At 39.6% G+C, this 23,705-nt stretch overlaps 1 protein-coding gene across 1 annotated transcript; it reads left to right on the top strand.

The window, feature by feature from the left end:
• Positions 1–511: 511 nt before the first annotated feature.
• Positions 512–23,658, top strand: cdk10 (cyclin-dependent kinase 10). The gene is made up of 15 exons (XM_021319027.2): positions 512–690; positions 3,384–3,615; positions 4,983–5,239; positions 6,464–6,536; positions 6,612–6,683; positions 6,864–6,966; positions 9,310–9,391; positions 11,056–11,123; positions 13,944–13,996; positions 16,091–16,160; positions 19,351–19,410; positions 19,588–19,711; positions 22,547–22,686; positions 22,801–22,853; positions 22,940–23,658. Exons 3-15 carry the CDS (start codon positions 5,150–5,152, stop codon positions 23,038–23,040), a joined length of 1,089 nt encoding a protein of 362 aa, XP_021174702.2. The 5' UTR covers positions 512–690; positions 3,384–3,615; positions 4,983–5,149; the 3' UTR covers positions 23,041–23,658.
• Positions 23,659–23,705: the final 47 nt, after the last annotated feature.

Here is a 23,705-nt window from a genome sequence, read left to right as displayed (position 1 = left end):
TAGGGGTCAAAATACTCATTCCATTGACAGATAATCTTATTTATCTGCTCAAGTTAAGGGCAAATGCATTCATTTCAAGAAAAAAATAGCTTTTAGTTCCCTTTTTGCAGTGTGAGACAATCCCCATCTACCACAAACTAAACTAAGTCTTAAAGTTATCATGTACAAATTAAACGGAAAAAAAACAGCAAATAATTTTTGATTAAAGCCAATTACGTATTAGACTTTTTTTCTGTGCTGTTTGTCAATTTGGCAATATTTAAATTATTGCACTCAGGTCTGGGGTGACAATTATAGAACTTTCTCGCACTGTTGCTGGCAGTGGTACAAAATTCTGAATATTCAACATTTAAAATGTCATCACGGAGATTTCTAAGGGTTTTATTTTTACTTCACATCCTGCCTGCCTTCTAGGAAGCGGGGTTGTGTTTTTGTGTCCTCCTACACAAGCTGTGCCCTTTAAATCCAGGCTCTCCTAACAATGCCGTAAGCAACTCCACAGGATTAGTCGTCCCGCACTCTCACGGAGGCAGTGGCAGCGACGGGGAGCTCGGCATGAGAGCAAACTCCACATTCGTGCTGTAAAAGGAGCCACACGTGAAGTGAACATCATGTGTGGGGGCATGTATGAACTTTGCAGCAGCTGACTAAACCCGATGGGGTCTGGAGCGAGTCAGAGACAAGATTCAGGTAAGCAAAAAAAAATAAAAAATAAATACAGGCTGGCCTGGAGAAGGAAAATTACAGGAATATTGTCGATAAAGGTTTGTTTTAATCCGTTTACGTCACAGTCCATGAGGAAACATCTAAATAATAGTGAATATGTGCTATATTGATGCAAAAGACATTTTTATTATCAAAACACTACATAAAAATATCTAAACACTGACCATGTCTGGTAATTTGAATTGAGGATGTGGTTAAAAATTCAAAGTCAGATGAGTGATTTAAAAAAAAAAAAAAAGGTTAATTAGTTTTTGTTCAACCAGAGCAGCATGTTGTAAATAATCTGCTAACAATTTTTTTTACTGAATTAAGGATGCTTTAGTTTTGTTGGGGGCCCTTTGTGTTGTGATTAATTATCAAGTCTAGCCGATGCTGCCTCAGGAACCTATAAGATGATGCAAGCCTTAACGTTCTTAACGCCATCTGGAATCTAGAACAATCCAATTTAGTCGGGGCTGTCAAACACTGCGAACACACGCCTGTGTGCAAACACGCAGAGAGACACACACACCGGTGGAGACGTCAGCACAGGCGGGACAGATCACCTCCAGGCCCAGGCTGTGGACGGACAACAGTTTGGTTTTATATCAAGCCACGGGACATTAAAAAAGAGGCTTAGGGACGATTTAGGCAGCTGGTGAGGATCTTTTCAAGGAGAAAGACCTTAAATCGGGTCCAAAACAAGCAGCAGCCCTTCTCAAAATCATGTCAAGGTTCTGAATCTACACGTTTAAAAGCAAAAACCAAAACTAAACATTGTTTACTACGATGCATTGATTTTAAATAAACAGCAAAAAAAAAGCTTTCCCACAAATAAGACAGTATTACATTTTTCTTTCAGCTTAAATTAATTTAAATAAGTTACAAAAGAAACTTCATTTCACCACCAGGCATTTAAAGTTGAGGTCCAAAACATCGTAGCTGGTTTCGAAACATTCTTAGTAGCTTTTTAAACATTACCAGTCGTCATTACCAACGATTTCATAATAGTGTTGAATTATTTATTTGAGCAGTTCTTCCTTTCAGATGGGAAGAAAAAAAGAACAACAACTGGATACAAAAACGTGTTTTAAATGCTTTTTTTTTTTTCGGAACACAACCCGGATCAAAATGATCCAAACAGTCTCAGAAGCTTTATGTTGTGTATTTTTTCCATAACTGGCTTAGATGCGTGTTTGAGATCATCGTCATGAACGCTGTGCTACGTTAAACCATCTTGCTGTTGTACTGGAAGGATTTAAAGGTTGCCCTCCGCCCTCTTTATTCCTAATGCAATGCACGAGCTCACAGCATGATGCAGCCACCACCGTGCTTTCCTCTTGGTTCTGTACTCATAGCTTTTTGCTGCGATCGGCTCTACTCTCGTACCACCTCACGAGATTTGTAAGCGTCACAAACGCAGAACAACTGTGAAAGACATTTTCTCATTTCTGGTCACCATCCACCTCCCTCTGGATTCTCCATCAAGCACAGGAATGTGCAGCTCATTTTATCACGGTGTTGGCTGTAGTGTTTCCATTCTCCTTAAAGCTTGGAATTTGCTCGTGTTTTTGAAAACTTCCCCCTGACTGCTTCACAGTGAAAGGCGATTTCTCTGTCCATGTGGATGTAAACCTGGCTTCCCCGTAAACAAGTACTCTGGTGTACCAACAGTTTCCACTTTTTGTCAAACAGTGTTTTCTGCTTTGTTCCTGATTATCCTGAACAATTTAATTTGATCTGATCAATTTTAGCCAGATGGTTAAAAGGTGGACCCAAACGGGAATACAAAGACAGATCAAAACCAGTTTAGGAATGGATCAGACAGACTAAAACTTTTTTTTTTTTTTTTTTTTAAACGGCTCTTTTCTGAACTGCATAAAATATTAATGGACTGTGCTTAAAAGCCAGGTCCATTCCTGGACCCCAACCAGTGTAAAAACCGATCAAATCATGCCAGAGGTTTGTCAAATGCTTCAAAAAAACAATAAAAAAACATGTTTCTTCTGCAACTTGCTAACGAAAATTAATTTAAATTAGAATTTGGGTTCATCTACATATTTCAGCTTTTTTAACCATGTATGTTTTGAGGAGGGGTTTTAAGTAGGCCAATGTCAAATAGTGGGGCGCGCCCCCTATGGGTGCGAAAAGGTACTACAGGGGGCACAAGAACCTTCTTGCCCTTTTTTGATAACCACTGGAGAATGGAATCACAAACCTTTATCTCATTCCCATAGAATGAGCATAGCTGAAAAGGTGTGAAAGCAAAAATAAGGCTATAAATTCACTTATTATTCGGGTGTTTAGCTAATGGGATTTAACCAGGTTAAATAGGTTTGGCAAAATTATTCATAACTGATCCAAAACAGGAGAAGTTTATTTGGATTTAATGTTGAACACTGACAACAAAAATGGTGTTTTTAATAATACAATGTAAGTAAATATTTAGTTTTAACTGTACATGTAGGAATCAGTCTGGAACACCACATTGAGATTAATCTTTAATAAACATGGACTCTTGGGGTGGTTTTTCATTCTTACCTGGCAAATTTAGTGGAAAAAAATCTCAAAATGTGTCGATGAGCAATTTTCTTTTCACTCCATTAAATCCAGCAGAGCAACAGGTTTGTTTATTTGTACAAATTTGCATTGATAAATCAGTTTTTCTTCCTTTTAAGTTTCAGAAAGCCCCCTCTCATCGCAGCCCAACACTGAGTCGGATTCAGGCAGTACCTCTTTCCGCGCGCCGGCCATCATCGTCACAGCTCCATCGCGAGAAGACATGTTTGCTGCGCCGTCCACCATCACCATAGCTGATGCCATGAAAGAGCGGAGGCCTGGGTCCACACCATTTGTAGTGGGGAGTAAAACTGCAACCAGAGAGTAATCCATCATGTACAAGCACATGATGTAAGTACACATACATAATTTATGGTACATCTGGTTACAAGGACAGTGATACAGACCTGTTTTGGAGAAAACCCTTCTAAACCATAAATGCATGGTAGTGGTAGTATAAAGATATGGGGCTACACTGAGCAAGAACCGTCGTCTTAACAGGGTAAATTAACTAAAATATGTCTTTTAAACATGGTTTTATCGGCTACTTCAGTAGCCGATAAAACCATATATCTTTATATTTGATATTTATATATCAAATATAAATATCAAAACCCTAAAAACTATTTTTGCTAAAATAGGCAATGTCATTGTATAAATGCCAAAGAAATGTACATTCCATTATTGGATTTATTGTTTTGCCTTGGTAATATAATGATTAAAAACAATATTTTTCACTGCTAAAACACAATATTAACCATGAGGCCTTCGCTCCTGATGCCGCTCTGCTACTTTTAAATCACTTTTTCTTTAATCTTTTCTTTATATAACATGCAACAGGTTTATAATTGCAGTTTTTTTCTTTAAGATATCGAGGAGAAAAATTGCCATAATCCAATACATAAAAAAGGTTAAATATTTATATATCTAAACATTTAAGAAAAACTAAAACTACATAGTTTAGATAAATGTACGTAATTGTTTAGTATTGTATCAATTATATGATAATAGCTTGCGTATTTATAGAAGAATTTAATTATTAATGGTGATGTCTAGTGAGGGCCACATATCAATATATACATAAAAAATGTATCTGATCATTTGTTTTATTAAATATTAGTAATATGAAATTTTATGTTTTTTACTTAAGATTCTCAGAATCTCAAAGGGCTTAAAGGATTTGATGTATTTTTTAATTTACAATGATTATTTTACAGATTATTTTAAGACAATACAATACCATAATTATTTTTTAATAATTAGTTAGTACATAGCCATAAAATGTCAAATTTTGAGCTGTAGCACAAGAAAAAAAAAAAAAAAAAAAGATGTATATGTACATTTCCCACGTAATGAGCTCAAGGTTCAATTAATGATACTGATATTTAATTATTTTGTTCTGCATTTAATAAAAGTTGACAAATAATATCATTTATACTTTTAATTATTGGATTTTAATTAACAAATTATCATTTTAGTGGATTATCTGAAATTTCCTTTTGTTTTAAAATAACTTTACAGTCTAAGGGCTGCAGCTGAAACAATCATTGGGTAGTTATCAAGTGAAAACGTGTACAAATAGAGTCAAAATGTGGCTACTTATATTTAAATTAATAGAATAAAATAATTAGGGGGCTTGTTTTTCACATGCCTGCTTTTGCCTCGGGTTTACAGTCCAAGGTTTAAATTAATTACTTTTTTTCCCCGATTTATTTTAGACGCATCACTCATGGAAAGGACTTAGGCGGCCTCAAACTCCGGGAAAGCTCTTTGTTGTCCTCCCAGCGGCGTCAAAACAAACCACAACGGCGCCATGCTTGTTGAGAGTGACATCTCCCTTCTCCTCTGAGCTGCTAAACCTTTAAAAAAATAAAAAACTCCGAGGATGGACGCTGCCGGAGAGGAAGAACCGGACTCTATAAAGCTGAGATCCGTTAAAGACCGGAAAACCTTCACGGTTCCTCAGAATGACCGGGTAAGCGGAGGAATGCGGAAAACCACGCCGGAACTCGGTCTCCATTTTCGGTCATTTTAACGCAAACTGTTGTTGTTTGGTGACACGGATCACAAAAGATACGTTTAATGATATTTTACAAACACGTGTACGGTAGGCTGAAAATCGGCATATAGTTTAATGTGTCGATGTTGCAAGAAAAAGGTGAAAAAAAAACTGCATAAAAAAGTTATCAGATTACGTTCAGCGAATGCAGAGTTCCTCCGAATTTGGTTTTAGTATTTTGCAGTAAAAAGGGAAAGTAACTCATTCTCAACAAGCTAAATCCATTCATCCGTGGTTCTGTCTGTCCCAGTGGCGGTTCTAGACCAGGTTTACCAGGGGGCCAAGGTGGGGCCAGTGTTTCTTCATAGGGGCACAGAACAAAAGAATGAAACAATAAAACAGGGCAATATTTAATTGTTTTAATATTATTAAGTGAGCAGCTTGTGGCTCTGGAACTGCAGGTTTCAGATCCCTGACCTAGCAGATGAAAACTGTGATCCCAGCTCAATACGACTGAACCAAAACATGAAACACCTTAGTTTTTAAATCCTTCTTAGAGTAAAACTGTAAAGGTAAAAAATAAAATTGGTCAAAGTGATTCATCAGTTATAGTTTCTTCACCGGCGCATATAACCGTGAGAAGTGTATTTAATGTTATGTCTTTAGCACAGGAGCCATAACAACCAACGTAAAAACGTTGGTTGAATACAGGGTTGAGTTTAAATTCAATGTTGGCCAACGCGGCACCTAAAATCTGTTTTGAATTTGTTGATAATTATCAATATCGATCAATATGATTTCCATTTTATCGATATGTTTTTTTTTTTCTATACCGTCCAGTCCTATGTTGAAGGTCTTTTCCTGTTAAAGGGGAGTTTTCCTCTCCACTGTCGCTACATGCTTTCTCGGTATGAGGGATTGCTGCAAAGTCAGTGACACGATCCCAGCGACTAGTAGTCGCTACATTCTCATCCAAGAGGAGTGGATCCTGCAGATTTAATGGCTCGATTCAATCTGCTGGGCTTCCTTAGATAGAAAGTCTTTTAACCAATTTGTATGATTTGATAGATTTTGTAAGTTATGTTGTTTTGTTGTAAGTTGTGTACTACAAAGACGTTTGCTTTCTTTGGTGAAACCCGTGGAAACAAAAAAATCTTCTAGTATGTTTTTAATCTTATTGATCTCTTTATTTGTTTTCAGTTTGGAAGCTGCAGAAGTGTGAGGGAGTTTGAGAAATTCAACCGAATAGGAGAAGGGACATACGGGATTGTGTGTAAGTTTTGTCGTCGCATCGGATCGACTACACGTGACGCACGGGGCAGCTGATTGGTTTCTTTTCTTTCTGCAGATCGAGCCCGTGACACCAAGTCCGACGAGATTGTAGCTCTGAAGAAGGTTCGCATGGACAACGAGAAGGACGGTGAGACCGTTTTGCTGCTATGAAACTAATGCAGGATAAAACATGTTTCTGCAGCCACACAAAGAACCTCGTGATAAATCCCACGCACACCTTCTAACAACGCGAGGTTTTAACGAGACGCGCAAACCCTGTGATGCGCTGCTGTTTCTGTATTTTATTAAAAGCCATTTTTCCTGTCAGGGATTCCCATCAGCAGCCTGAGAGAGATCACACTGCTGCTGAGGCTGAGACACCCGAACATCGTGGAGCTGAAAGAGGTGGTCGTGGGCAGCCATCTGGAGAGGTACGGCCCACTAACCTTTGTTTTCATGTATAAATGCTGAGCCAACTGCAATCTGGTATCCCTCCTCGGGGTTTAAATAAAGTCAAATAGCTTCACAAACTAAGCACGGTATGGATTATCCATGTGCTGTTTTGCATATAAAGATAAAATCAAAATTTAAACCCAACTTCAAGTGTGCAGAAATACAAAAGCTTCCACTCTGTTACTTTGTCACTTTGTTTATTAGACATAAAAAGTGACGCTAAAAGGGGAAAAGGCCTCATGTTGAGTCCTCTGTTTGGTACACAGAGGACTTCGTGGTCAACTCAGTAGCGTGGGATATAAATACCTGGGAATTTTTTTTACCTTGATAATTTGACTCATTTCTGTACCCACTACTCTGAAAAGCTGTGGAAAAAAACCCCTGCAATACACCTCCAGTCCAGCAGGTGGCGGCGGTAATAAGAAACCAAAGGCTTTACCAGCTGTTCCCACCCTTAACTGAGCCTAACTTCTGTCCTGCGTTCCTAGCAACTGTGACAGGGTTCCTGATTTACTTTCCTGCTCTGTAATAAGATAAATAAGTTAGAGTTAAAGTAAATAAGTTAAATAAAAGCCACTGAGTGTCATAAATGTGACAGTATCAACATGTCCGAAATGTATTTGGTACCAAGCTAATGCTGATAATTACAGTCATTGTGTGAAATGGTTTTTGGCACAGTGGCCAATCTGCTTTTTTGTTTTCTTTTTTTTCTAAAATCGTTTGTAAATTCCTGTGAGTCGTGATTTTTTTTTTTTTTTTTTTGGGCTCCTTTCTGAACGCTTATTTGGGTTTTATAATAAGCGACTATAAGCACGAGTAAAGACACCTGGTCTGATATCCCTCAGCGTACACACACATCTCTCTGTTCGTCTCTCTTTCCCCCCTGACAGGGAAAGAGAGACAAACAAACGAGTATTTGCTGCACTACACAGCCCTGTTTCTAATATAAAGCCATTTCTATTATAAAGCCAAAAATAAACTTCGCTGTTATATTGAATTCACTTACCTGTCCAGCAGAAAACCTCTGCATCCGTTTTAAATCCCCGTCCCTTTAACTTTAATCTCAGCCAAAAGTTGGACGGACATCTTCGAAAACGATGGAGCATTTTTGCAGCCGAGCGTCTTGATAAACCGAGCAGATATTTGAGTTTTAAAAAGCTACACTCTTGCCTAAAAACATAGTAAAAGTTTATTTTGTGTCACAAAGTGTAATATATCAGACATTTAGTCCCAGTTTTTTCTGGGTCTCTTTCACGATTGCGCTTCCATTTGAGCAGTGCACTTGGACCCCGCTCTTCAAAAATCCCAGGGTAACCAGAAGATCAGTCCTTTTACCCGGGAGAGTGTGGATCCAGGAAAATAAAATTTCCAGGTTTAAAATGTCTCAAAATGCGCAGAAGACTTTCAAAATCCCAGATAAGGACTGAAAGTCGCTGCAATGGCAAAAGGGGCTGCGACTGCAAGAGAAGCCCACATCACCATCACCTCACCACCGTGCTTGACAGCAGCTATAAATCATATTTTTACTCAAAAAACCTTGTTCCAGAAGTCTTGTGGTTAATTCAGATAACATTTTGCAAACCTACGTCGTCTTCAAAATGCTGCCTGAGGCTTCTGAGTGCTGAACTGAGCTGTTTTAATGGTTTTACTTGAAATTAACCCGTCTCTGTTGACTAATGAACTACAAATTAATTTGGAAATGGCCTTTAACTCTCTAGATTAAATTGTAGCATTTCTGGTTTATGGTTTTGTCATCAAGTCCTGATGCATTGAACCTCGTAACTTATATAGGAAATTTTTAACCAATCTGTATAATACGATTGAATTTGACTTTGTAAAGTGCCTTGAGATGACATGTTTCATGAATTGGCGCTATGTAAATAAAATTGAATTGAATTGAACTTTCTTTTTCTTTTTTACCATGACCGTATGGAGCAGGGCAGTCAAAGTACTCCAAGAGGCCAAATCATATATACAACATTTTCAATTGTAAGAAGATTTTAACTTGTCTTTTAATAATTTTGCTCACATTAAAGTTAAAAAGTTTCCATCTAATAATAATAATATAATAATCATCTTTATTATCGTTCTTTATTAGCAGTTGGGGCCCAGGCCACACTTTTGCGTCTCAGATGTTTAAATTGGGCCGTTTGTACTTTGACAGCTCAGAAGCTTGGCTCGCCATGTTGTTTTATACCAATAATCTTGGTAGATGGGTATTCATGGTTAAACCCTTAATATGAATCTGTAGTTTGTTAGATTGTGTCGACCTCTTCTGTTATGAAAGGTTAAATGAGTTTTTGTTTCTGTCCTCCCTGCAGTCTGTTTCTGGTGATGAGTTACTGTGAACAGGACCTGGCCAGCCTGCTGGAAAACATGCAGACGCCCTTCTCTGAAGCTCAGGTGAAACCAACTTTTCTTGTTGACAATAATAATTTCTATCTCCATTTTCAGGTGGTTTATCATTTATCCAGGGATTAGCTGTACCTGGTTATCCTAAAACTAAATCTTCAGGTATTTTTTTAATAGAAGTGATGAAACATTGTGAAATCAAATTATTTACACATATTCCAGAAAAAGCCTTGTTCACTTCTGAATAAAATATACTAAAAAAAACAATGTTTCTGTTTAAATGTACCAAAACGTGACCTTAAAGTTAACTGGGATTTTAGCCTACCTTTACACTCCTAATGTTTATTTTAAAGAACACATAATATATTGACTACTGTCAGGATGGAAGGACCATTTCATCCAGTATAACAATAAGTGTTTCTGAACTATAGCTTTAAAAACTGGAGAATGTTTTTGTGTTTAAACTAACCTAGTTTACCTGATATTAATATTAGAGGAAATCATACCTCTTAATGGTTTTAGTAGTTTTTATAGAACATTTTATTCAAAGACAAACAAGGCGGATAAGAACAGGGAAGCGTGGTTCACTTGGTTTGGGAGATTACGCCGTTTAGATTAGGATTAAACTGTGGGGGTTGTAATCTACTCCAGTACTACAACTATTATGGTTGCTCAGTCAAGTGGTCTTCCATTAGAAATCTGTGAAATGTAACGCAGAGAAAAAGCCATTTCTCAAAAACATTAACCCCTTTTCCACCAAAAGTCCTGGAGTTTTTTTTTTACTGGGTAATTTGTGTGCTTTGTTCTGAAAAGCTGCAGCAAATGTATTTAAATCAGCCTAATGATGTATGTGGAGGTTGTGAAGAAAACTGCACTACACCACCAGCCCAGCAGGTGGCAGTAATAAGAAACTTTAAATATGAATTTTGTGTAAAGCAGACTTCTTCATATCTGCAACTTATTTGGCCAGCTAAAGGGACTCTAAAGACTGGTTTATGCTTGACGTGCGGAAATGAGACGTACAAACAAAAACGTCTGCAGCATTTATGCTCCGTGCAGTTGCACTATTCTCCTAGACTCTAGAGGGCAGCGTTGTGCTCCTGCACCAAGCATACTACACGTAAAAGTAGAGAACATGGTTGTTCTTAACATTTTGAAGCCTCTTCCATTCTTCTAAGAGGGACAGCGATTTCTGTCCAGTATTTGTTAACAATTTGTTGATAACTGTGATCTTTTTGGGCCGAAAAAAATTTACAAGCCTCCGCCAGAAGGAGCGGTTGCCCGTCCGCCATGTTTTTCTGCGTGGTAAGAAATTTTCCTTGGTGCACGGAGTGGACGGGCGTAGTAGTCAAAATTACGTAATATGGCTGCGTGGACCTCGCGGATGCGTCAAGCATAAACCAGGCTTTAATCTTCCTTAAAGTAGATGCTTTTCTTTAGTGTCTGAGGTGCTAAGCCTCGTGGAGAGTGATGGGGACACGATGTAACGGTGAAGAAAAGTGTCTGGAAAAATAGCGCTAGCCGTTATCGTCGCAATTAAATATTTTCATGAAATCATGCAGTCTTTTGAATACAAACAAATCTCTTCTAAATATTTAAACGCTAAACAAATAAATTAGTGATGCCAACCTGTACGGTTCTTATCTGTTGGCGGGAAAAGCTTTATTTCGCGTCAGCGTTTGCCTAAAGCTTCTGTTTCTCCCGTCCTTCTCCAGGTGAAGTGCATCGTCCTTCAGCTGCTCAGAGGGTTGGAGTATCTCCATCACAGCTTCATTATTCACAGGTCAGGTCCCAGATTTTACCGGCCAACATTCGGCTCTTCTGTGAGTCCAACAGTGCGTTCACGTTGATTCCTACGCCCTGCACTTTTGCACCTTTATATGTGGTGGAACAACTCAAATTAGCGCATAATAGGGGGTTTTCACTGACGTCACTGGCCAACTTCCGGTCCGCCATATTGGGTGGTTCACTTCCTTATCTCTACTTGTCATACACGTATTATCGTATCGCGAATGGATAAGTACGCCAGCACGCTAGAGCGACCAGATAAGGACGTATATCTGAGGAAATGTTCCGTGATCGACCATATGGACCCCTATGCCCTCCACGGTGCCTTGTTTAGCCGTAATCCAGATGATTGGCCAAATGTAGAGCACGGCGACATAGTGCATTACCTGGTGTTCAGTGAAAACCCTCTGCACACTCTTGAGGAAATGAGAGCTTACAAGGATCTAGAGGCTCACAACCAGTTCACATCTGGTTATGTACATCAAGGAAATCGCCATCATACGTGGACGGGTGAGTTTTAATAAGATGGTAAAAATGTAAACAATCCGACGCAAATGTGTCGCATGCTTCTGCGGTGGCTGACGGCCGGCGGTGCGCGAAGGCGCTTGGCTGCAGGGCCGATCGACGCCGCTCGCGGCTTTAATTATTTAAGCAGAACAATGACCAGTGAAAAATTAAGTTGTATTTACCGTATTGGCGCCGGTAGGAGCTGCAGATCATAAAGCCAGCAAACAGTGGGAACACAGCAACTCGTTCAAAGGTAAGCTGTGCTCAGACGGGCTCTGGCACATGCTAGTTTAGTAGCTGCTAACCGTCAGTGCTAACAACCACTCACGCATGTAATGTACTTTTAACTAGCTGCTATGTGTTTCAAAGGTTTAGAACACACTCTCATTGACATCGGGATACTGTGGAAAGTTATGTTCGGTCTTACAGCCGCGATCCAAGCGAGCCGACGATCTCTTTATCTCTGTAACTCGTTCAAAGGTAAGCTGCGCTCAGCCTCTGGCTCATGCTAACCGTTAGCGCTAACAACCACTCGCGCATGTAATGTACTTTTAACTAGCTGCTATGTGTTTCAAACGTTTAGAACACACTCTCATTGACATCGGGATACTGTGGAAAGTTATGTTCGGTCGTCTTACAGCCGCGATCCAAGCGAGCCGACGACTCTTTGTTATCTCTAACAGTTGTTCTCCGTGGTTGCGCCTCCAGGCAGGAAAGCGGTGGAAAGTTAACCCATTTTCTATGTTTTTCCCATGGCGATCATGTGTTGCGCTGTTACAGCCCACAATACAGCAACGGTTTACCATGGTTGAAATCAAGTTAAGGTGAAATTAATCAAATTAAAACACGGCTGAGAGAGGGAGTACAGTATGCGGTAGTCATAGGCAGTAGAGGCGGCGGAGGCAGTCAACATGGCAGCCGCGGAAAGTAATAAGTCATAACGCCCAAGCCCTATTATTAATATATTCTTCTTACATGTTTTAAATACTTAACAGTTAATTACCTGTGACAAAGTGAGCACCGCAGACTCTGGCGTATTCCAGCTTAACACCGTCCAAATCGGACCTGGATATCCGTGTCAGCCATAGGTGACGGCGTTGTTCAGACAGCTGTTTTGTTTTTTCACACTGATTCACTATTACGGCTGGTAGGCGATAGAAAGAGCGTTGATCTCCACCTCCACGGGCCGTGCAACCAACCATTAAACACGTTTTCCCCATTGTTCACTTCCAATACTGCCTAAGGCGTCATACAATGCAGGTCAACGGTGCGAAACGACTGCCACCCAATATGGCGGACGCGCTGAGTAGTCACGTGAGCGTGACGTCAGCTGAAAACCCCCTATTGTGAAGTGGAAGGAAAATGATGGTAGGCGTATTTGGCCTCCTGTACTCCGGTCCCCATAAATAATCTTCAGGTCAACCGGTTGCCTTCAATGAGTCTGGCTGGGTGTAATTTAATCTCCATATAAATCCATCCAATCTGTGAAGGCCTCAGAGTTTCGTTAGAGAACATTAGTGAACAAATGGCAGTTACTTTACTATCCTGCAAAGTTACTTTATATCCTGCAAAGTTATTTTACTATCCTGCAAAGTTCTTTATTCTGAAATCCACTGCAATTCACTGAAATTCTTAAGCTGTATGCAAACGAAATTTTGTTCTGTACGCATTCTGTGCATACAAAGTGACAATAAAGTTTGTCTAAGATAAAATATGCGATTAATTTGCGATTAATCTCGAGTTAACTATTGAAATTATGCGATTAATCGCGATTAAAAAATTTTAATCGTGTGACAGCCCTAATATATATATATACACACACACACACACATAGATAGATATAGCTGGGCTTGTAACTCACCCCCAAATCAACTATTCTTTTACCAATAAACAATAGATAGATAGATAGATAGATGGATAGATAGATGGATACATAGATCGATCAGCGTTAGAAGTGTCTGTCTGAAGACAGGAGGCTCTTTCTGTGGCTGATTCCTCCAGCAGACAGTTTAACTCTATGTTCTGAACTCCTGACCCGATCTGAAGCAGGTGACGAGTTCAGCCTGAGTCGCACCGATGATCCGATGAGGTTCAATCAGATCTGCCCACGTAAAACTCTGGGGAAAAAAAAAATAAAACCTCTCGCTTTCAGCTCAACATAGCAGCCTGATCTTTTAATCTCTGATGCTGAAGACATGAAGCTGTGTGCAAACAGTGAGCTTTAGCAAACCTGCGAGGGCAGCAGATGCGCAGCGGCGAGCAGAGCTGGGAGCAGCGGCCTCATTAATCTGCTCTATCTCGTTATCAGGGACCTGAAGGTGTCTAATCTGCTGATGACTGACAAAGGCTGCGTTAAGATCGGTGAGTCTTTACCAGAACATTACCACCTCCAGCAGAACCACAGCAGCAGCTTGACATCCAGAAACTCTTCTTACTGTGTCAACACGGAGCCAGACGCTCTTCTAAACTCTTTCTGGACCAAAAGGTTCTGAACGTCTGCTGAAAATGTTCCTGATTTGGCTGCTTTTTCACCCATTTTACCAGTTTTTTTTCTTTCTTTAAATCTAGTTTATTTTAGATTTTCAACAACACTAATAACAAAAGAGGATTATTTTATTATTAGTGCTTGTTGAAACCCACCTCCCTGAAGAGATCTTTAGCGCTAACGAGATCAAATTAATAAACAATATAATAAAGTAGTGACTAAATGTATAAAACATGAATAAAATTTATAATAACATTATCAAAGTCGATATTGATAGTAATAAAAGTACTTGATACTTTTATTACTGCAACACGTTTAGCAGTTATTTCTGGTTAAGAACAAAAAACAATACTTTACAATATGACAAACTTAACATACATTTTTTTAAAAGGGGGGAAAACTAACAGGAGGACAATTCACCCCTTGTTTAGGGAAATGTAGAATTTTAAGTGACACTTTAGAGTTATCTGATCTACTGATTAGTAAAACGGACCAGATAACACCAGTATTATACGTGTTAATATCCTTCATGGAAGCTTTGGTTCAGTCATGTAAGTATTTTATTTATTATAATTGCTCATTTTAAGTCGTTTTCACAATTGTTAGTCTGGTAAACTCAGTTCGAATGGGGACCAAATTGCAAATTTTCAGCTGGTGCAGTTTGCTTTCACACTGCACTTTGTCAAAAGAGGTTGGTCAACAACAGCACAATTTCCTTTACCGGGAAAATGTAACCACGATGGAATAACGACAGATTTTAGCCGCGTGATTGCACCGCTGTCTTTTGCCAAGTCAACAGTGGGCTCAGCAGCAAACGAACCAATTAAAGTCCAATTAAAGCGGACTAAACAAGGCTGATATAAATGCACCCTTAGTGTGCCGCTTTCTGCTTCCATTGGCCTTTAAATTTACTGATGATACATAAAATTTTACTACTGAGGGACAAATAAAGGATCATTCTGTATAGAAAACAAACATGGATGCCTAGAAAATACACTTTTTTTATAGTGTAAACAAGTTTCTAGCTTCAGGTTTTTTTTTTTATTCCTTTCTCTGTATATTAAAGATTTGTCTCTGGGAATATTTAATGGGTTTATTTTTATTAAGGGTAACTCACACCCAAATCAACTATTTTTTACCAGTAAACCATTAACATTGTTGTCTTATTGTACTGTCAAATATATCCTGGTCACAAATTAGAGCATATTTGTTGAAATCCTGCTTTTGTGTCTAAAATCGTCAGAATGGCGCCCTCCTCAGGTTAAATGGTGGTTCTAAAGTTTTTGTGATGTAATTTGGCAAACCTGACGTCAGTATCTCTGCCGCTGTTGGAATTTGGCAAGCCGTTTTAACATTTAATCAGTAAGTTTAGCCATCCGAAATTACCATTATATATATATATATCTATAACATCCTTTTGACAAGCTATAACGTCACTGTGACTAGTATCAGTTTTGATTTAAGATGTAGCTAATGTCATTCTGACTAGTAAAAACTAAATTGCAGACATCTATGATGACAAACGACACATGAATGGCAAAATAGTCTGAATCTTACAAGGCAAACCTGAATTACAGATATCTGTAATTAGAGTTTTGACTAGCCAACATCTAATTACAGATATTTTGAATAAGAGTTTTGAAGACGCAAAGTTATGTTGCACATTTTTGTAAAGCGATTAAATGTTATTTGTCTTGCCGTAGCCTCGTCGTACAGGCAGACAGCTGCAAAGAGAGCAGAGGAGATAAACCACGCTCTGTTTCTACGTTGCAAATTAATCGTATATCTGCTCATTCTGCATGATTCAATACGGCAAATCAAGCTAGCTGCTGCTTCCCCCCCCCCCCCCCCCCCCATCCTGAACACAGCCTGAGATGCTTTTACACGGGTGTGAGTTACACTTTAATTTGCAAACCACTTGCTGACTTCTGGAAATGAACGTTGCTCTGCTTGTCTCCTCTGTCGTTCAGCTGATTTTGGATTGGCCAGGATGTACGGCATCCCCCAGCCGCCCATGACCCCCAGAGTCGTCACTCTGTGGTGAGTGTTTCTGGCCCCTCAGGTCAATTCAGACGTCTTCTTAATAAGTCCAGGCCCATAAATCCAGATGTTTTACTGGATTCTGCCTAAAATGTATTTTTTGTCCTATTGAGATTTTTTTAATTGGTTTAAAACAGCATATTAATAATGGCAAAAATCTGTTTTTTTTTTTTTAACTAAGCGGTATTAAATGTGTTTTTAGTGTCTCTGTTTGTGAATCTGAGAAGTTTGTCTCATGAAAGCGCCAGAGGACCAAAGAACGCTGTGGAGGAATCTGCACTCAGCGGATTAGCTGGTCAGGACGTCGGGGTTGGAGTTAAAAGCAGCGTCCATCCAGGCTTAGGCACAAATTTACGGTCAACTCGCGGCTGTTACATAACCGGCACTTGCATAAATGTTAGATTCTCAGTATTTGTGGGCGTTTTTTTTAGCAGCCACACTAATTCTCTGCACGGAAATCCTCAGTCCTGTTCTTCCCTGGCAGGGAGATGCATCCAGTCCAAAAAGAACTTGCTTCCTGGCACACTTTGTGACGTGGCTGCAGGTTTATTTGGTGTATTGGGTTAGGGTTGCCTTGCAAAATAATTCAGTTCTCCATCTTTGTTTCACATCACATCCACAAAGAAAAACTCAATCTATTTTACTGGTGTTCTAAATGATGTAGATCAAGACAAAGTTGTGCTTATTTATAAGGAAGAAGTTTTAAAAAAGCAACAATCTGAATGGTGTGGTGTGCATCTGTGTTCATTGGCAATAATTTATAGAACCCGACGGTCTTTAGGAGATCCTCTCTAGCATCTAAGCCAGGGGTGTCAAACATATGGCCCTGGCCCGGTGGCTAAATGCATTATCATTATTCAAAGAAAAAAAAAAAACAGTGTCCTGTCTGGCAATGAGAATTGTTGTCTTAATGCCACAAAGAGCTCATCAGATTTGACTTTCACAAGTGGAGCAGAACTGCTTTTGCCATAGTGCTCCGCTTGATTTATGAATGTAAATAGTTTTATTATGATTCATGCGGGGAATTTCTCAAATATGGACACTACAATGTGAAAGTAGGAGAGGAAAGGAAGAACAAGAAGAAAAAAAGAAAAGGTGAAAGAAAGAGGAGATAAAAGGAAGAGAATGATAAATCAATTATTGATAAACATGTACTTTGTTTAATTGAAAATCTGCAGTTCCTATATTGTCCACAAGGGGCACACCCCTGATCTAAACTCTAAAGTTTTGCTGACATTTTTCTTTAGGAAGTAGCTTAATCTGAGTAGTACACTTTCACTCTCACCACTGATTCTCAGCTAGATTTGTGTCTGGACTTTGACTAGGCCATTCTAATACATGGGTGAGCTTCGAGCTAAACTGTTTCTGGCTTTGTGTTCAGGAATCTTGTCCTGATGGAAGGTGAGCCTTTGCATTTTCAAACAGGGTTTTCCTCCAATGTTACGGCTGTATTTGGCTCTGTCCACTTTCCCATCGACTCTGACCGCTTCGCTGTCCATGGAGGAGGAAATCGTGGTGCCGCCACCGTCTTTCAACCGGGGGGAGGGATCTTTCCAACAACTCTGAGTGTTTTAGATGTAGGCCAGAAAGTATCGGTCTCATCTAACCAGAACTTCCTGCATGTTTCCTGTGTTCCCGACATCAGGGGTGTCCAAAGTGGACTGTGATCCCAGCTCGATACATCTGAAGCTAAATGTGAAAAACCTTCATTTTTAAATCCTTCTTAGAGTAAAACCTTAAAGGTAAAAAATAAAATTGGTCAAAGTGATTAATCAGTTATGGTTCCTTCACTGGTGCATATAATTGTAAGACGTGTATTTAATGTTATGTCTTTGGTTTAGGGGCCATAACAGCCAGGACCATTTCTACAGGGGCACCTGTTGGCCCCCGTCTAGAACCGCCCCTGCAATTAGATGAAATCTAACGGTTATTTTTGGCTTTATTTCAGTGTTTCATTCATCGCTGAGATCAATGGTTGAGATTAAAGTGAAGCTACATGATGGGATTGTTTTATTTAACTTTAATGATGGATTAATTTGCTCGTTTTTAATATTTATCCTGGGATAATTGCCTAATTAATGGCAAAGCACATTTATTTATATAGCACATTTCAGTACATAGACAATGCAAAGTGCTTTACGTGATTAAAACACAGGGAGAAAAAAACTGAATAAAAGCAAGTAGGAATAAAATGTAGAAACATAATAGAACATGGGATAATAGAAACTAAAAGCAAACATTAAAAACAGTTGGACTACAAAGTTGAACTAAAGATGTTTCAGTAAAAACAGTTTAACTAGAACAGCCGAAGGCAATCCTAAACAAATGTGTTTTTAATCTTGATTTAAAGAAACTTTTACAGTTTTCTGTGAAGTTTGTTCCAGATAAATGGAGCATAGGAATTAAATGCTGCTTCTCCATGTCTGGTTCTGGTTCTAGAGGACAAGCCTGACAGCAAACATGTTAATGTGCTCCTCTTTTTTTCTACACTTGGCTATAGGTTAAAATGTTTTTAAACATTAAGCAACGCTTGAAGGTCGAAATATTGTTTTTAAAACATTTTTGTTGTAAAAAGAAAATCTACCTTGATAGAAATATTAAAAATAAACAAAAATGTAAAATTTATATTTTATGGAGGATCATTTATAAAGCTAATCTAGGATAGTAACAACAAGAGGCAACGAAGAGGCGTTCAAAGGTGTGTCAACAAGAACGGGTGAAAATATTTTTACAAGCAACTGAAGGGATGATGATCAACAAAAAAAAAAATCATGATTAGTCGACTATAAAAATAATTAGTTGCAGCTGTTACTCTTAAAACTGCTGTCATCCCAGCTGGCAGTGCAGCTTTTCTCCTCCGGTTTTTCCTTCCACTCAACTTTCCGTTAATATTCATTACCAAAAACACCGCCACCTTCTTCATGGAGGGTGGCGGTGTTTTATCGGTCATGAGGAGCTTGTCCGTCCGTTTGGCTGCTTTCTTGTTGAAGGTGACGTCTAAAATCGGCGGCGCTAAGCGATCAGGTTTCAGCCCTCCTGTTTGATCCCCGCGTCTCCTTCGCTGTGGAAACTGGCCTCTGCACTGCTGGCGCTGCCTCAGTGGAAACTCTTCCTGCTAATCCTTTGCATTAATCCAGCTTCATTATCTCATTGAGGGCTGCACTCTGACCACGTCCTCTCCTTCACGCAGGTACCGAGCTCCAGAGCTCCTCCTGGGGACCAAGACCCAAACTACAGCTCTGGACATGTGGTGAGACGTTTGGTTTAGCTCTAAACCTGCTGTGGAGCAGATAAGATGCTGCGGTTTCTGATCGCTTCAGTCTTTTCCACATTGTTGAACTGTGCTGCTGGAGAGAGAGAGAAAAAAAGCAGCTGCTGTTTTTTAAAAACTGTAAAGATGAAGCAGGACTTGGTGTCTCCACCTCAGGGCAGTGGGCTGCATCCTGGCTGAGCTGCTGGCCCACAAACCTCTGCTTCCTGGGACCTCTGAGATCCAGCAGGTCGACCTGATCGTGCAGCTGCTGGGGACCCCCAACGAGAACATCTGGCCGGTGAGACACTACCTCTGCAGGGTTTATCCTACCCGCCTGTTTCAGAGCCCGACGGTTTTAAGGTGTTAACGAGCGTTTTTAATGTTTATTGTGCTGCAACCTCTAAATGTCTCCCTGGTCCTGAAATAAGCTCCACAGAGTTCTGCTAATGTCCCAATTATCTGGGCCAGATGTATCGAAGCATCTAAACGTTGCAGGGAACCTCCGAGGACAGCAGTTTGACACCTATGTGTTAGACCAGGGGGCCATTTGCAGAACCCTGGACTGATTTTATGTGTCCCCACCCACAGAAATTCAAGAATGATACAAATATTGCCTCCCAAGCACAGGTGGTTGATGCAGTTAATTAATTGCAGTTAAATATTCCAATTAGGACAAATTAAAGTGTAACAGTCCTAATATTTTTGGTACAAACCAAAGCGTTTGTCTATTAATACTTTTTACATTCTCTTTAATTTTATAGTAGATAGGTACCGCATTAAACCAGTAACTCTTACTCTTATTACGGAAAATAGACTAAAATCTTTTATATTTGTACCAATCTAAAAAAAATTGCAATATGTCTATCTTAAGATCTCAAGCAAATGTGCTGCAAACTTTGCATCTACAGCGATTTACGCGTCTCTCACCTGGACAAAATAAACTTTTTTTTTATTATTTAATTTAAATACTGAATGCTTAAAGTTTTAGTTTGAAAAACAAATATTTTCTTTTGTCCTGGGAGAACTTCTGACTTTTGTATGGACATATGAGACCAATGACTTTAAATCTAGATTGATGGTCTTATAGATGACTTCTTTAAATCATCTGTGTTTGTAATTGTCAGATTCTTTAAATAGTCTTTGTGGATGCGATTTATATAAAATGTTTTACATTTTACACGCCTTTATCTTTTGCCAGGCCTGCCTTGAAAAACAGATTATTAATCTCAATGGTGACTTTCCTGGTTAAATAAAGGTTTAATAAATAAAATAACTAGACACACTTCTGGGATAGTTGCTGACCAGAACGGCCTAATGAGCCCAAATTAGTTCAGCTTTATAATAGGGCTGAACAATTTTGGAAAATAATCAAAATGTGATTTTTTTAATTATTTTTTATTTAATTTTAATATTGCAATTTAATGCAATTATTTTTCTTTTCAGTTTATCATGTCTTTTTAAACATACACAAACAACAAATCAATCCGTTTCATCGCTCTGCAGATCAGGTGCTAAAAGAGCCGCTGCGTCTGAACTCGGAGCAGAAATGATCGTAGGCGTTCTGACTACGATATATTTCAACCAAAATTGCAATTTCATTTTGACTTTTCTCTGCATTAACAAAAAGCAACAAAAATGGCCTCTAGATAAAAGATGTTTGTAAACAAGGACTATTTAAAACAAGAACTTTTAATGTTTTTATTAATCAGAATATTATTCAAGAGAACAGCTTTTAATGGGGTACCGCGCACGTGACGTCACCGTCTCAAGAGCAACGCCCCTTTTGCCGCTTAGGTAGGGCATACAGGAGAGAACGCACGGATAACCCAGCTATTACAAGCGCAACAGAAACAGCGATATGACCGACTTTACAGCCGTTAAACTTTCCCAAGACGATGTCCCAGGCACACGGTTTACTGGTCTCACTGTAGAAGAACACACCAACCTTCAGCTCAAACGATGGCTTGAGGTTCGATGGCTTAAAAAGACTGGAAAACTGGCCGAGTTGATGAACGGTAAGTCGTTGTTTTTTTTTTTCCTGCGCGGCGATCATGGCAGCGTCGGCCGTTTTTTTTTTTTTTTGTTGTTTGCAATCACCGTCCAGGAATGGGTATATGTTTAATGTTTGTCTCATTTGAAATGTTTTTGAGTAAGCTATCCTGGTAGCAGGCTATCATGTTAGCGCCTGCTACCATGATAGCCTATATGCTGTCATGGTAGCAGGCGCTACTTTATTAACATGTCGGCCACCAAAATACTCTTACCTTGACTTGATGTCGCTGGAATTGGGTCAGGAAGTTCTTCGGTTGGGCCCTTTCCTCCGACAAAATGCTTGCTACATATGTACTTGAATTTGGTAACTTTTTCCGGGTTGAACTGTTGTGTAGGCCGACCGCCCCGGTGTTCCAAGCGTACACATTTCTCCTTGGCAGTCTTGAAGAAAACATCCTTCATATGCGGCCGATCAGCGTACCTCGAGTCGCTGTTGCACGTTCCATAGCAACAATGTTTAAAAACCATGGTCTTAGATTTGGAAAAAGCAGTCGTTTACCGAGTAAAACCTAGGCTAACGCACGTCTCTTTTACAGCAAAACAACGGCGGGTTTCCGGAGTTTGCCCCACTGCGTACCACGTGATGTGACGTCATCGTGACGTTGTGTTTCTAAAAATAGCTCGCGCGCGGTACCCCATTGATTTGGACATCAATCCTTGTTGAACATAAAGTGCAACCAACAAGCAAGTCTATGTATTAAACTGATTGACCAGAACTTAATGCTATGGTGAGATTCCTGAAAGTTTCTGGTAAAACAGTCTGATTATATAAACTCTAAAACAAGTAATGAAATTAGATTATCTCAGTGCTGCAACTCTCTTCCCTTCCATGTGGAGGCAAACCCACTTTAAACATTTTACCGACACCTAAAGGACGTTTCTGATCCATTAATTGTTACATAGCCAATGATTGCAGACCTCTGCGATTTGGATATTGCGTTTTTTTGTGATTGCATTGCAAATGCGATTAATTGTGCAGCCCTACTTTATACAACTTTTCTAAAGAGCCATCCATAAAATCAAATAACTAAAAGATTTGCCAGGCTGATGTGTGGATGCGGTCTGTGTGTGTTTGCTGCAGGGTTTCTCTCAGCTGCCCCTCATCGGTCAGTACAGTCTGAGGAAGCAGCCGTACAACAACCTGAAGAACAAGTTCACCTGGCTGTCTGATGCTGGACACAGACTGCTCAACCTGCTCTTCATGTACAACCCGCAGCGCAGGTAGTGGTGCACCCCGCTTTATCTTAATATTATTATTATAATTATAATTGTGGCACAGGACTGTTACAACCTGCTGTGGTTGGGATTTAAGCGAGGTTCTGTTTTCTGACCCAGAGCGACGGCCAAAGATTGTCTGGAGAGCTCCTACTTCAAAGAGAAACCCCTGCGTGAGTTTCACCTTCGATGTTTCTGATGACACCTGACTCCTGGGGCCTCTTTTTTTTTTTTTAATCCCGCCGCTCCTCTGTTTCAGCCTGCGAGCCGGAGCTGATGCCGACGTTCCCGCACCATCGAAACAAGCGAGCGGCTCCTCCGGCAGAGGGCCACTCCAAGAGGAGGAAGAGCAAAGTGTGAGGAGGACGAAGAGCGCCCCCTGGTGGGGAGCTGCTGATAGTCCTGAGAAGGGGCCACACTGTGAGACTGAGTGGACGATAGTTTCTCATCCTGTAGTCTTGATTTCTAGCTGCTCCTCAAACAGCAGAGAGGTACTTTTATCTTAAATTACCCGTTTTTTGAAAGATGGCGTCTCCACGGGCCTCAAAGAGATTTCCCTCAGTGTTCAAATCAAATTAAATCAGAGCCTGTTGGTTTGTTTCGATAGCAAACACAAGAAAATCTGATTAAATCTGCCTAAACTAGCCTGTCTTTTCTGATTGTGACTGAATGTTGTTGTTTTATTTGACTGTATAAAGGCCTTTGTTGTTGCTCTTTGGTGAAAACTGTCTCTGTGTTGTACGGCAGTGCTTTGATAGGCTCAGTTTAAACTTATGATATAAAGGTTTACAGGTTTGAGCGTCTAAGCTGAATAATAATTCTAACCCAGAGGAAAACACCTGGATGTGTCCTTTGTGTTGCTTCAGTGTTAAACGTCTCTGCTTCCTGTTTCAGATGATCTGGATCAGAAATGTAAATATTTTATGGAGGGGGGGAAAGCCTTTATAATCTAAATTAAAGACATTTACAAAACACAAACCAGTCCTGAAAACCTTTCTCTTAACATCAAAGACTCCAAATAGAAA

The sequence above is a fragment of the Fundulus heteroclitus genome, chromosome 2 (assembly GCF_011125445.2).
Source record: "Fundulus heteroclitus isolate FHET01 chromosome 2, MU-UCD_Fhet_4.1, whole genome shotgun sequence".
Taxonomy (NCBI): Eukaryota; Metazoa; Chordata; class Actinopteri; order Cyprinodontiformes; family Fundulidae; genus Fundulus; species Fundulus heteroclitus.
This window is presented reverse-complemented; position numbering and strand designations above follow the sequence as displayed.